This window comes from Pogona vitticeps, chromosome 2, assembly GCF_051106095.1.
Source record: "Pogona vitticeps strain Pit_001003342236 chromosome 2, PviZW2.1, whole genome shotgun sequence".
In the NCBI taxonomy this organism is placed as follows: Eukaryota; Metazoa; Chordata; class Lepidosauria; order Squamata; family Agamidae; genus Pogona; species Pogona vitticeps.
Window position 1 is genome coordinate 35,817,193 of NC_135784.1, and position 12,576 is coordinate 35,829,768.

General features: G+C 50.5%; 1 protein-coding gene across 3 annotated transcripts in view; it reads left to right on the top strand.

Annotated features, from left to right (window-relative positions):
• KCTD6 (potassium channel tetramerization domain containing 6) overlaps positions 1-12,576 on the top strand; it is a 48,346-nt gene that overhangs the window by 21,198 nt on the left and 14,572 nt on the right. The window contains exon 3 of one of the 3 annotated variants that reach the window (XM_078388810.1): positions 6,515-6,642. The exons of the other annotated variants lie outside the window; for them this stretch is intronic. Within the exon in view, the coding sequence (XP_078244936.1) occupies positions 6,568-6,642 (75 nt within the window). The 5' untranslated portion in view covers positions 6,515-6,567. The remainder of the gene's footprint in view (positions 1-6,514; positions 6,643-12,576) is intronic. 3 annotated transcript variants of the gene reach the window in all.

The window sequence follows — 12,576 nt, forward strand, 5'->3', positions numbered from 1 at the left end:
GGTTTTGCTTACTGCCCTATGTCCCCTTCCGGGCCATTCAGCAGGTGTGTGGTGTGCGACCGCAAAATTCCCCACCAGGACGGCCACGATACTTGTCTGTATTGTTTGGGGGAATCGCACAACTCCAAAACTTGCCCACACTGCAAAGCTTTCACTAAAGCCGCTCTTAAGGCTCGCCAGCAGCGCCTTAAACTCCATCTGTGGGAGTCAACGTTGTCTTCCATGGCGCCTTCGGAGGGGGAAATGGCTTCCACTTCTCGAGCAGCTCATGTTCAGTCGGTCGTCTCCAAAGTTTCCAAAATGTCGAAAAAATCCGCGTCGTCGAAATCGGCCGCTCCTGCTTCGAATCCCGAGCCTCCGGCTCCGAAACTTAAACCGTCGAAGACATCCAAAGCCAAGGCAGCCGCCCAGCTTAAAATGACATCCATCCGGCTTTCTCCGAGCTCGGGCTCCATCCCATCACCGATTCTCGAGGAGCTGTCGAGACGCTTCGAGGCCTCGTCCGAGGCACCCGCTCCTCCTCCGGTTCGACGCACTGAGGTGGTACCACCATCGGGAATGTCTTCCCCGACGCCGAGCCAGTTAGTCGGTGTCACTACTGGTCTCACTTCTGCCCCACATAGCCCTTTTCCTGCGGGCCAGGGGTCGCCTCCCGTGTCGATCTCGTCCGTGCACTCGGACTCGAGATCTCCCCGAGACAAGGTACCTCGTTCACCTGTGCGTTCGAGGTCGAAATCTCCTCGAGGCAAACGCTCCCGCACGGAGCAGCATCGCTCCCCGAGCCGGTCCCCTTCCTCCGGCCGCTCGAGGTCGAAGTCTCCTCGACGTAAACGGTCAAAGAAGAGGCATCGAGCTTCCACTCAGTCCGACTCTTCCCATCGTTCGGACTCGAAATCCTCTAAACGCAAACGCTCTAGGAAGAAGCGCCGCTCCCATCAGCGTCGTAGCAAGCATCGACGTCGATCCTCTTCTTCCTGCTCGGCGGACTCCGACCACCCTAAGCGTCGTAAGCGCCATCGACGTCGACGCGAGCGTTCGAGGTCTCTTTCCTCGTCTTCGACGTCTGCATCTCGAGACCGGTACCGCAAAAGGATTCGGTACATATACCTGTCTTCTTCCCCGGAGTCGAACCGGCCTCGACGTCGACGCCGAGCTATTCGGGTCGGAGACCAGCCTCCTACAATACCTGTTGCCCCTCCACCGCAACCAGTTCCTTCCACCTCGGCGCCAACTGCGGTCCCAACTCGACCCCCGGCAGCGCCGGTCGACATCGAGAAACCCCCTCCTAAGAAGAAGAGGGATGTCTTCTCCTCCGATCCAGATGAGGTGTCCACGGAGCAGTCTTCTGACTCCGATCAGGAACAACCCCCACCCCTACCACCGCACGATTTACCTCCGGGTGATCTGGTGCTTTCGGATACGGGTGATCCTCACGCCCCTTCTCCATCTGAGGATTTTTCTTCCTACTCTCAGATGATGTCCAGACTTGCCAAGACACTGAAACTGGACTTGAATCTCCCTTCGCCCCCGGGTGAGGACTTGTTCTTCGGGGACATCAAGAAGGACAGTGCCGCTCCCCCTAGTATAGCCTTTGTGCCTGTAGTTATGGAGGCCATTAAGGAGTTCTGGGCTCAGCCTGCGACTACACCTAATGTCCCTCGTCGCACAGAACACTTCTACAAGATTCATGGGGCTCACACTCACTTTTTACTCAAGCATCCAATTCCAAACTCACTCATTGTTGAAATAAGCTGTTCAAGGCCATCGGCCAAGGCCCACGTTACTCCAGTTGACAAAGAAGGTAAAAAACTGGAAATCATTGGCAGAAAGATCTACTCCCTTGTCACCTTGTTACTTCGAGTCATAAATTATCAGACTGTTCTAGGGGCGTATCACAAACAGTTATGGCTTAAGCTTTTGCCAGGACTGAAATTGATACCTGAAGACACCCGGCAAGCTTTCCTAAACTCATATGAGGAAGCTCAGACGGTATCCAAATATGAACGTCTTTCCATCAGGCATGCAGCAGAGATCTCTGCCAGGGTTCTCATGTCTGCCATCTCTATCCGGCGCCACGCCTGGCTCCGTTCTGCAGACATAATGGAAGACGTCAAGTCAAAGGTTGAGAGCCTCGCCTTTGACGCTACCGGGCTGTTCAACGAAAAGACCGACTCCCATTTAGAAGACCTTCACAAGGCTAAGAGGACTGCCAAGTCTTACTCTGTTCAGACTCAATCTAGACAGCGACGACCCCAGTGGCGTAAATCTTATGGTCAATATCAGCCCTCTCAACAGTACCGTCCTTACAAACACCTACCTCAGCAGCGCTCTGGCCAGTCCTCTTCTTCTGTCCAGGGCTATCAGGGATACCGGCCTCGCCCGTCCCATCGCCGCCAACCCTTTAAGCCACCTGGCAGGAAACAAAAACAGTATCTTTGACTTTCGGCCCCCCATTTTTACCCATTCACCGTCTACCACCCGTCTTCAACCGTTTCTTCACAACTGGTCTACCATCACAACCGACGTTTGGGCTCTAAGAATTATTCAGCACGGTTACCAGCTGGAGTTTATAAGATCTCCTCCGCTCGGTTTCATAAATCATTCTCCATTCGACTCCTCGCTCGAGGAAGAAATATCATCTCTCTTGCAAAAAGATGCCATCTCTACAGTACCACCTCGCGACATACACTGCGGTTTCTACTCCCGCTACTTTGCTGTCTCGAAAAGAGGAGGAGGCATAAGACCCATCCTCGATCTAAGACTCCTAAACACTTACCTGCGACCCAGACGGTTTCGGATGCTCACCTTAGAGTCCATCATGCACCTGCTGAAGAAAAACAACTGGTTCGTCCTCATAGATCTAAAGGACGCATACTTTCACGTCACTATCCACCCCGACCACCGCAAGTTTCTTCGGTTCATCTTTCAGGGCACAATCTACGAATTCCAGGCCCTACCATTCGGCCTGTCCACAGCTCCCCGGACCTTCACAAAGGTCATGGCCCCAGTGGCAGCTTACCTTCGTCTCAGGGGCATCCATGTTTACCCTTACCTGGACGATTGGCTCGTAGTCTCCACCTCACGAAGACAATCCCTGACAGACACGAAATTCATCCTGTATCTCCTTCACAATCTCGGTCTCACTGTCAACGAACAGAAGTCTCAACTCATTCCCTCCAAAACAGTTCAATACATAGGGGTCTGCTTGGACGCTGTAAAGGGTCGAGCTTTTCTCCCCCCAGAGAGGATACGCAAGATTCAACGAGCCATCAGGAAATTTCTCCCTCGTGCTCGGGTGACCGCCCATCACGCCCAACACCTTCTCGGCCTGATGTCTTCTACAACACCGGCGCTCGCTCACGCTCGCCTCAAGCTCCGGTCACTCCAATCATGGTTCCTCACCCTTTTCGACCCTATGATGGACAGCCAGAGGAAGCGCCTTCGTGTCACCCCAGAGCTCACCAGACAGCTCCAGTGGTGGATGTACACACCCCACCTCACGGTTGGCCGGCCCTTTCGTCCACTCCGTCTCACCGTTCAGGTCACAACGGACGCCAGTCCGTCCGGCTGGGGGGCGCACTGCGGCCATCACACCATTCATGCCCTCTGGACACCACAGGAAGCCATGCTCCACATCAATCACCTGGAGCTACTTGCAGTTATCAAGGCCTTCAGGTCCTTCCTTCCTCTGCTACAGGGCCGCGGAGTTCAGTTGGTGACGGACAACACTACCACAATGCACTATGTCAACAAGCAGGGAGGAACCCGCTCTCACTCACTCCTGTACCTTTCCATCCTCCTCTGGGAGTGGTGTTACCGTCATCATATCTACCCGGTAGCCATCCATGTAGCTACAGAGGACAACACAGTTGCGGACACTCTGAGCAGGCTTCAACATCAGACACACGAATGGGAATTGAACCCTCTGGTCTTCCAGGACCTTTGCCGCCAATGGGGGACCCCAGTGCTGGACGTGTTTGCATCCCCTCACAACGCGAAATGTCCCCGGTACGCGTCTCGGGCAGGTCTCGGTCTCCACTCGCTCGGCGACGCATTCATGATCCCCTGGAACCAGGGTCTCTTGTACATATTTCCACCGATTCCGTTGATACAGAGGTCCCTGATCAAACTCCAACGTTCAATGACTCCGGCCATTTTCATTGCACCCTTCTGGCCTCGCCAAGTGTGGTTCCCCACTCTAGTCAGCATGGCTGTGGACTCCATGACCCTTCCGTTGTGGCCGGACCTGCTGACCCAGGAAGCAGGCAAAGTCCTTCACCCCGACCTTGACACGCTCCATCTGACGGCGTGGAGGATCGTCCAGAAATCCAAGAGGTCTTGACCAACGCCGTCAAGCCCTCCACGTCTCGCTTGTATGCCTACAAGTGGAAAAGTTTTTTGAAATTTACCCAGCAGAGGGATCTTGTCCCCTCCCCTGTATCTCTTTCTACGCTTCTACAGTATCTCCGTTACCTGTTTGATTTCCACCTGTCTATATCTACTATCAAGGTGTACCTTGCTGCGGTTGTCTTCTTCCAACCCAGAGCTTCTCCCTCCTCACGCCTTTTCTCTCACCCTACCGTCAGAATGTTCTTGAGGGGTCTCTCTAACCTCCGACCTCCCGTTCGTCCTCCACTCCCACAGTGGTCCCTCCACTTGGTTCTACATGCTCTTTCCAGACCCCCATTTGAACCCATGGCTACCTGTGACCTCAAGATGCTTTCTTTGAAAACGCTGTTCCTGGTGGCTATCACGTCTGCTCGTCGAGCTAGCGAGTTGGCAGCTCTTCGTCATGACCAACCTTTTCTTCAATTCTTTAAGGACAAGGTTATGCTTTACCTGGACGTCTCTTTTCTCCCGAAGGTGGTCTCCGACTTCCATGTGAATCAACCACTAATTCTGCCAACCTTGTTTCCGTCTCCGACTACTGATGTTGAACGCATGCTCCACATGCTCGATGTTCGACGGTCCTTAGCTTTTTATGTGTCCAGGACCAAGGACTTTCGCCTGGCCAACAGACTCTTTCTTTGTTACTTTGGCCCAAAGAAGGGCTGTCCGGCCTCGCCGTCCACGCTCTCTCGGTGGCTCGTATCTACCATCGCCCTTGCCTACGAGCTCAACCACAGAGATCCTCCAGAGGGACTTAAAGCCCATTCCACCAGGGCTGTTGCCTCATCGACTGCCTTACTCCGTGGCGTCGACCTGCCCGACATCTGCCGGTCCGCTACCTGGTCCAATGCCTCTACCTTCATAACCCACTACAGATTGGACATGAGGGCAAGAGAGGAAACCAGATTCGGGAGGGCAGTGTTAGCATCGGCTCTTCAGTGACAGCCCACCATCCGGTTAGTAAGCGTGCTAATCACCCTTTGTGTGCATTCACAGAAGACCACGATGAAGAAAGAAAGGTTACTTACCTGTAACGATGGTTCTTCAAGTGGTCATTCTGTGAATTCACACAATCCCGCCCGGCCTCCCCTCTGTCTGTCTGTCACTGGCATCTCTATGACTCGAGGGCCTATGGCGGACAAATGGAACTGAGGGACGGTTAGGCTGGGCGTGCGCAGTAGGGGTAGTCCTAAACATTGTTACTTTTCTCTTGCAGCTAGAGAATGTTCCGAGAGGCCCAACGCTGGCGCTGGTATTAACCCTTTGTGTGAATTCACAGAATGACCACTTGAAGAACCATCGTTACAGGTAAGTAACCTTTCTTTTTCTTCTTTTGGGGGCATCCTGGGACTGTGCAGCTTGCCCAAGGCTACAGAGGCTGGCTCTTTTGGGATGCACAGTGAGGAACTAAGCTCCCAACATCTGGCTGCATAGCCAGATACAGTGGTGCCTCGTTTGACGACATTAATTCATTCCAGCGAAATCACTGTAGAGCGAAAACGTCGTCAAACGAAATTAAAAAACCCATTGAAACGCATTGAAAACTGTTCAATGCATTCCAGTGGGCTGAATACCTGCTCGTCCAGCGAAGATCCTCCATACGGCGGCCATTTTTTGTGCCTGTAAAGCGAGGAATCCGTCCTAAAAAACATCAGGGGGGCATTTTCTTCAGCCGGCAGCCATTTTGAAACCTGATGATCAGCTGTTTGCTGATAATCGTAAAGCGAAAATCGGTTCCCGAAGCAGGGAACCGATCATTGCACAGTGAAAAACCCCCATTTAAAACATTGTTTTATGGTTGCAAAAGCGATCGCAGAAACATCGCCGTGAAGCGGATTTGTCGTTATACGGGATAATCGTCCAGCGGGGCACGATTGTACCTAATGTACTGAGCTAGTCATTCAGTTAAGTTTCGTATAATATGTTTGCTTGCTTGCTTGCTTAGCACTTTTCTCCTAAAGGATTCAAGGTGGTTTGAAGTATTAAACAAAGCTAAAATAGTAAATTATTACAATATGTAAAAAGCATAAAGCAGATATCATAACTCATTTCTAAGAGCAATATTAAAAGCTCAAATAAAGAACAACACAATAAAATATTCCCTTTATCAATCGGTCACTCAAAGGGAAGCTTGCCTGAAAAGAAAGGTATTCCTCTGCTTGCTAAAAGACAGCGAAGATGGGACCAGGCTGGCCTCCTGTGAGAGGGAATTTTAGAGTCCGGGAGCAGCAACAGAGAAGACCAAACATGCCTGTAAGGATGGTGAGATCAAGAGAAAGGCCTCTCCTGATGATTTAATACCCAGACAGGTTCATAAAGGGAAACGTGGTCTTTCAGATAGCTTGGACTCAAGCTGTTTAGGGCTTGAATTGTGCCTGGAAACAGTCAGTCACACCTTGATCCACAAATTTGACTTTGTATGATGTCTGTTACATATAGCTTCTGCCCTAAAGTGAGTACAATGAGTACACGGGCATCTATCTACTTACTCAGTTGTACTGGAAGAAGTCACTGATGTATGAACTACAGAGTTTATCCAGAGAATGCACCAGAAGAAAAATTGCTAATCCAGAATCAATGCAATTACCGTATTTTTCGCTCCATAAGACGCACCTTTCCATAAGACGCACCAAATTTTTAGGAGAAGAAAACAGGAAAAAATTATCTGCTTTCTTCTCCTAAAATCTGGTGAGCCTTATGGAGAGGTCCATCTTATGGAACACACCCTAGGGTCCTAGGGTGTGTTCCAGGACCCTTTGGAGCCTCCCCCTGCCTCCCTCGGGGGCGAGAGGGGGTGAAATCGCCACCTTCTGGGGCTCTTCTGAAGTTTCCCAAGCCTCAGAAGAGCCCCCAAAGGTGGTGATTTCATCCCCTCTGGCCCCCAGGGGAGGCAGGGTCAGTCTCCAAAGAGTCCTAGAACACACCCTAGGACCCTTTGGAGACTCACCCTGCCTCCCCCGGGCGACAGAGGGGGCAAAATAGGCAGCTTCCAGGATCTTTTCTGAGCCTTTCCAGGCTCAGAAAAGGTCCTGGAAGCTCCCGATTTTGCCCCCGCTGTCCCCGTGGGGGTGGGTGGGAGCCTGGCAAGGGTCCAAGGGAGCCTCCCACCCCCCCCATGGGACCAGGGGGGGTAAAATCACCAGCTCCCGATTTTACCCCCCCCTGGCCACGTGGGGGTGGGTGGGGGGAGGGTGGCATGGGTCCAAGGGAGGCTCCCTTGGACCCTTGCCACCGTCCACCCACCCCCCACGGAGCGGGGGGGGGGGGTTTAAAATCGCCAGCTTCTGAGTGTGTTTGGAGGCTTATCAAGCTTCCAAACACTCCCAGAACCTGGCGATTTCGCCAGGGCTGGCCCCGTGGGGGGGTGGGGGGAGGGTGGCAAGGGTCCTGGGAGGCTCCCTTGGACCCTTGCCACCCTCCACCCACCCCCCCATGGGACCAGTGGGGGTAAATTCGCCAGGTTCTGGGAGTGTTTGGAGGCTCCCCAAGCCTCCAAACACTCCCAGAAGCTGGCGATTTTACCCCCCCTAGCCACGTGGGGGTGGGTGGGGGGAGGGTGACATGGGTCCAAGGGAGGCTCCCTTGGACCCTTGCCACCGTCCACCCACCCCCCACGGAGCGGGGGGGTTTTTAAAATCGCCAGCTTCTGAGTGTGTTTGGAGGCTTATCAAGCTTCCAAACACTCCCAGAACCTGGCAATTTCGCCAGGGCTGGCCCCGTGGGGGGGTGGGGGGAGGGTGGCAAGGGTCCTGGGAGACTCCCTTGGACCCTTGCCACCCTCCACCCACCCCCCCCATGGGACCAGGGGGGGTAAAATCGCCGGCTTCTGGGAGTGTTTTGAGGCTTGGGAAGCCTCAAAACACTCCCAGAACCTGGCGATTTTGCCAGTGCTGGCCCGTGCCTGGGTGGGAGGAGCGTCGCAAGGATCTGAGTGAGCTTCCAGGACTCTTGCGACGTTCCCCCCACCTGGAAGGTGGCAATTTCGCCGGTGCTGGCCCCGTGGGGGGGTGGGGGAGCCTCGCAAGGGTCCTGGAAGGCTCACCCGGACCCTTGCGACGCTCCCCCCCACGGGGCCAGCAGCGACGAAATTGCTGCATTCACACCATTAGACGCACTGACTTCCCCACCCACATTTTGGAGGGGGAAAAGTGTGTCTTATGGTGCAAAAAATACGGTAATTCCTTGCATTGCTGTTACTGGTTCCTCATTCCAGATGCTTTTCTAAAAACCCTACCATGTTTCTCCAAAAATAAGACAGAGTCTTATATTACTTTTTGCTCCAAAAAAAGCAGTAGGGCTTATTCTCTGGAGATGTTTAATTTTTTTCATGTACAACATTCTACGTTTATTCAAATACAGTCATGTCAGGGTGGAGGGCGGACTGTCACTTAACTAGGGCTTATTTTGGGGGTAGGGTTTATATTACAAGCATCCTGAAAAATCATACTCGGGCTTATTTTCAGGTTAGGTCTTTTTTTAAGGGAAACATGGTAGATTTATTTTCCCCACAATTTCTGCTTTGGAACCATATTGTTTTTTTTTCCTAATTAGCTTTTTGTTTTGAAGATTTTTTTTCCCTTGTTCTATGGCGCCTTAATTTTCTTCTAAAACGGATGCCACTAAGGTTTGATGTGCTGTGTTCTTTTTACTTTGTTTAGCTAAGCTGTTTTTGCTCAGTGTGTGTTGAATGTACATATAGTAGAAAAGGCATTCTGCTTGAATTAAATTTATGCCGCCTGATGAGAAAATGAAAGGCCACATGGGAAGGGGCTTTAGACAGCTTCTTGCAGTGTCTGTTGGAATGTGCTGAATCGCTGCTGTGCAGCAACTCCCTGTATGTGCTAGCCCACAAAATTGCACAAGAAAATGTCATGCAGTGGTTCAGACAAAAATGTTGTGTGCATTCTTAGCTAGCACATGTATCTGATATACTTTGGAGCCTTTTTGCACAGTGGTTCAACAGCAGTACTGCAGCCAGAATTCTACTCATGACCCAGGTTCCATCCGAGGTAGGCAGCTTCATGTTCACTCAGCCTTCCATACTGCTGTGGTCAGTAAACTGAGTACCCAGCTCTTAGGGGGATGTGTAGCCTGCATAATTAAATTGTAAACCCCCAGAGAGTGCTTTAAGCACTATGGGGCAGTATATAAGCATCACTCTTTGCTTTTGCTTGTGAAAATTGAACCTGGGTTAGCTTCAGGCAGCCTCCGGAGGGCACCTTGACTGTATGTATTAGAGGTGAGGAAGTTGTGGCTTTCCATATGTTTTGAACTTCTGTTCCCATGAGCCCCAGCCAGGAAGGGTTGTCTTGTGCGATTATGGAAGTTGAAATCCCAAACATCTGGAAGGCCAGAGCTTCCTCACTTCTAGTTTATATAGCCGACTCTCCTGCGTGCACCCGCTCACAGCTGAAGTTAAGCAGGTCAAGCCTGGTTTGCAGGGATGGAAAATCGTCAGGTGATAGTAGGGATCTCCAGGTAGAGCTAGGAGAGAATCCTGCCTGAACCCTGGATAGTCATTTCCGCTCAATACTAAGTTGACAACACAATCACAGAGAGACTAATGATCTGACTCAGTGCAAGTCATATTCCTGGGTTATGTCTGACCTAAATCTTAAGTTTAGTCTTTGCACCATCGTCGTCGTTTAGTCGTTAAGTCATGTCCGACTCTTCGTGACCCCATGGGCCAGAGCACGCCAGGCCCCCCTGTCCTCCACTGCCTCCCGGAGTTGTGTCAAATTCATGTTGGTAGCTTCGGTGACAATGTCCAACCATCTCATCCTCTGTCATCCCCTTCTCCTCTTGCCTTCACACTTTCTTTTCCAGGGAGTCCTCTCTTCTCATGAGATGGCCAAAGTATTGGAGCCTCAGCTTCAGGATCTGTCCTTTCAGTGAGCACTCAGGTTAGATTTCCTTCAAAATGGATAGGTTTGTTCTCCTTGCAGTCCAGGGGACTCTCACTGTCTAGGTTTGTCATCGCTTTCCTTCCAAGAAGCAGGCGTCTTTTAATTTCGGGGCTGCTGTCTCCATCAGCAGTGATCGTGGAGCCCAAGAAAGTAAAATCTGTCACTGCCTCCATATCTTCCCCTTCTATTTGCCAGGAGGTGATAGGGCCAGTGGCCATGATCTTAGTTTTTTTGATGTTGAGCTTCAGACCGTTTTTTGCACTCTCCTCTTTCACCCTTATTACGAGGTTCCTTAATGCCTCCTCACTTTCTGCCATCAGAGTGGTATCATCTGCATATTGGAGGTTGTTGATCTTTCTTCCGGCAATCTTAATTCTGTTTTGGGATTCCTCCAGTCCAGCCTTTCGCAGGATGTATTCTGCATATAAGTTAAATAAGCAGGGACACAATGTACAGCCTTGTTGTACTCCTTTCCCAATTTTGAACCAATCAGTTGTTCATTATGCAGTTCTAACTGTTGCTTCCTGTCCCACGTATAGGTTTCTCAGGAGATAGATAAGGTGGTCAGGCACTCCCATTTCTTTAAGAACTTGCCATAGTTTGCTGTGGTCCACTCAGTCAAAGGCTTTTGCGTAGTCAATGAAGCAGAAGTAGATGTCTTTCTGGAACTCTCTGGTTTTCTCCATAATCCAGCGCATGTTAGCAATTTGGTCTCTGGTTCCTCTGCCCCTTCAGAATCCAGCTTGTACTTCTGGGAGTTCTTGGTCCACATACTGCTGAAGCCTACCTTGGAGGATTTTGAGCATAACCTTGCTAGCATGTGAAATGAGTGCAATTGTACGGTAGTTGGAGCATTCTTTGGCACTGCCCTTCTTTGGGATTGGTATGTAGACTGATCTTTTCCAGTCCTCTGGCCACTGTTGAGTTTTCCAAACTTGCTGGCATATTGAGTGTAGCACCTTAACAGCGTCATCTTTTAAGATTTTGAATAGTTCAACTGGAATGCCATCACCTTCACTGGCCTTGTTGTTAGACAGGCTTTCTAAGGCCCACTTGACTTCACTCTGCAGGATGTCTGGCTCAAGGTCAGCAACTACATTATCTGGGTTGTCCGAGATATCCAAATCTTTCTGGTATAATTCCTCTGTGTATTCTTGCCACCTCTTCTTGATGTCTTCTGCTTCTGTTATCCCTTCCATTTTTTGTCCTTTATCATGTCCATCTTTGCGCGAAATGTTCCTCTAATATCTCCAATTTTCTTGAACAAAGCTCTGGTTTTTCCTTTTCTATTATTTTCCTCTATTTCTTTTCATTGTTCATTTAAGAAGGCCCTCTTGTCTCTCCTTGCTATTCTTTGGAAGTCTGCATTCAGTTTTCTGTAAATTTCCCTATCTCCCTTGCATTTTGCTTCCCTTCTCCTCTCTGCTATTTCTAAGGCCTCGTTGGACAGCCATTTTGCTTTCTTGCATTTCCTTTTCTTTGGGATGGTTTTTGTTGCTGCCTCCTGGACAATGTTACGAGCCTCTATCCAAAGTTCTTCAGGCACTCTGTCCACCAAATCGAGTTCCTTAAATCTGTTCTTCACTTCCACTGTGTATTCATAAGGGATTTGGTTTAGATTATACCTGAGTGGCCCAGTGGTTTTTCCTACTCTCTTCAGTTTAAGCTTGAATTTTGCTATGAGAAGCTGATGATCAGAGCCACAATCAGCTCCAGGTCTTGTTTTTGCTGACTGTATAGATAGAGCCTTTGCACCACAAAGGAACAAAGGCAGCTGTGGTTGATGACAAGCCTGGAGAGTTGTAGGGCTGGCTGGACCCCCACCCCACCCTGCTGCCTCCTGCTTGCAGCTTATTGGCTTAGCAGTGAAAACCATATGGGTAGTGGATGGCTTGAAATAAAAATTGGAAGACGAGTGGATCGCTGCTTTTTAAAATCTTTTTACTCAGGACTGGGATTAAGGTGGGGAGGCCATTTGCCCTTCCCATTCTTTCTTCTTTTTGAGCAGGTGAGGGACAATGAGGTGAAGAGTGAGGAGGCAATTCCCCGCCCCAGCTAGAGCATTGATTGCACTGTCACCTCTGTGAGCCAGAGCCATGCATGAGCTGCCCTGCCCTGTGATTTCCAAAGGAAATCTGGTGTGATCTAGACTCGGAGCCAGAGCAGTGTGCATTAAATTGGAAGCTGCACCCTGAATCCGTGGATACACCTGGTCATTTCATTACAAAACAGTCTGGATCCTTTGCAGGAGACGAATGGAACAGTTCTGTTCCAGTGTGGA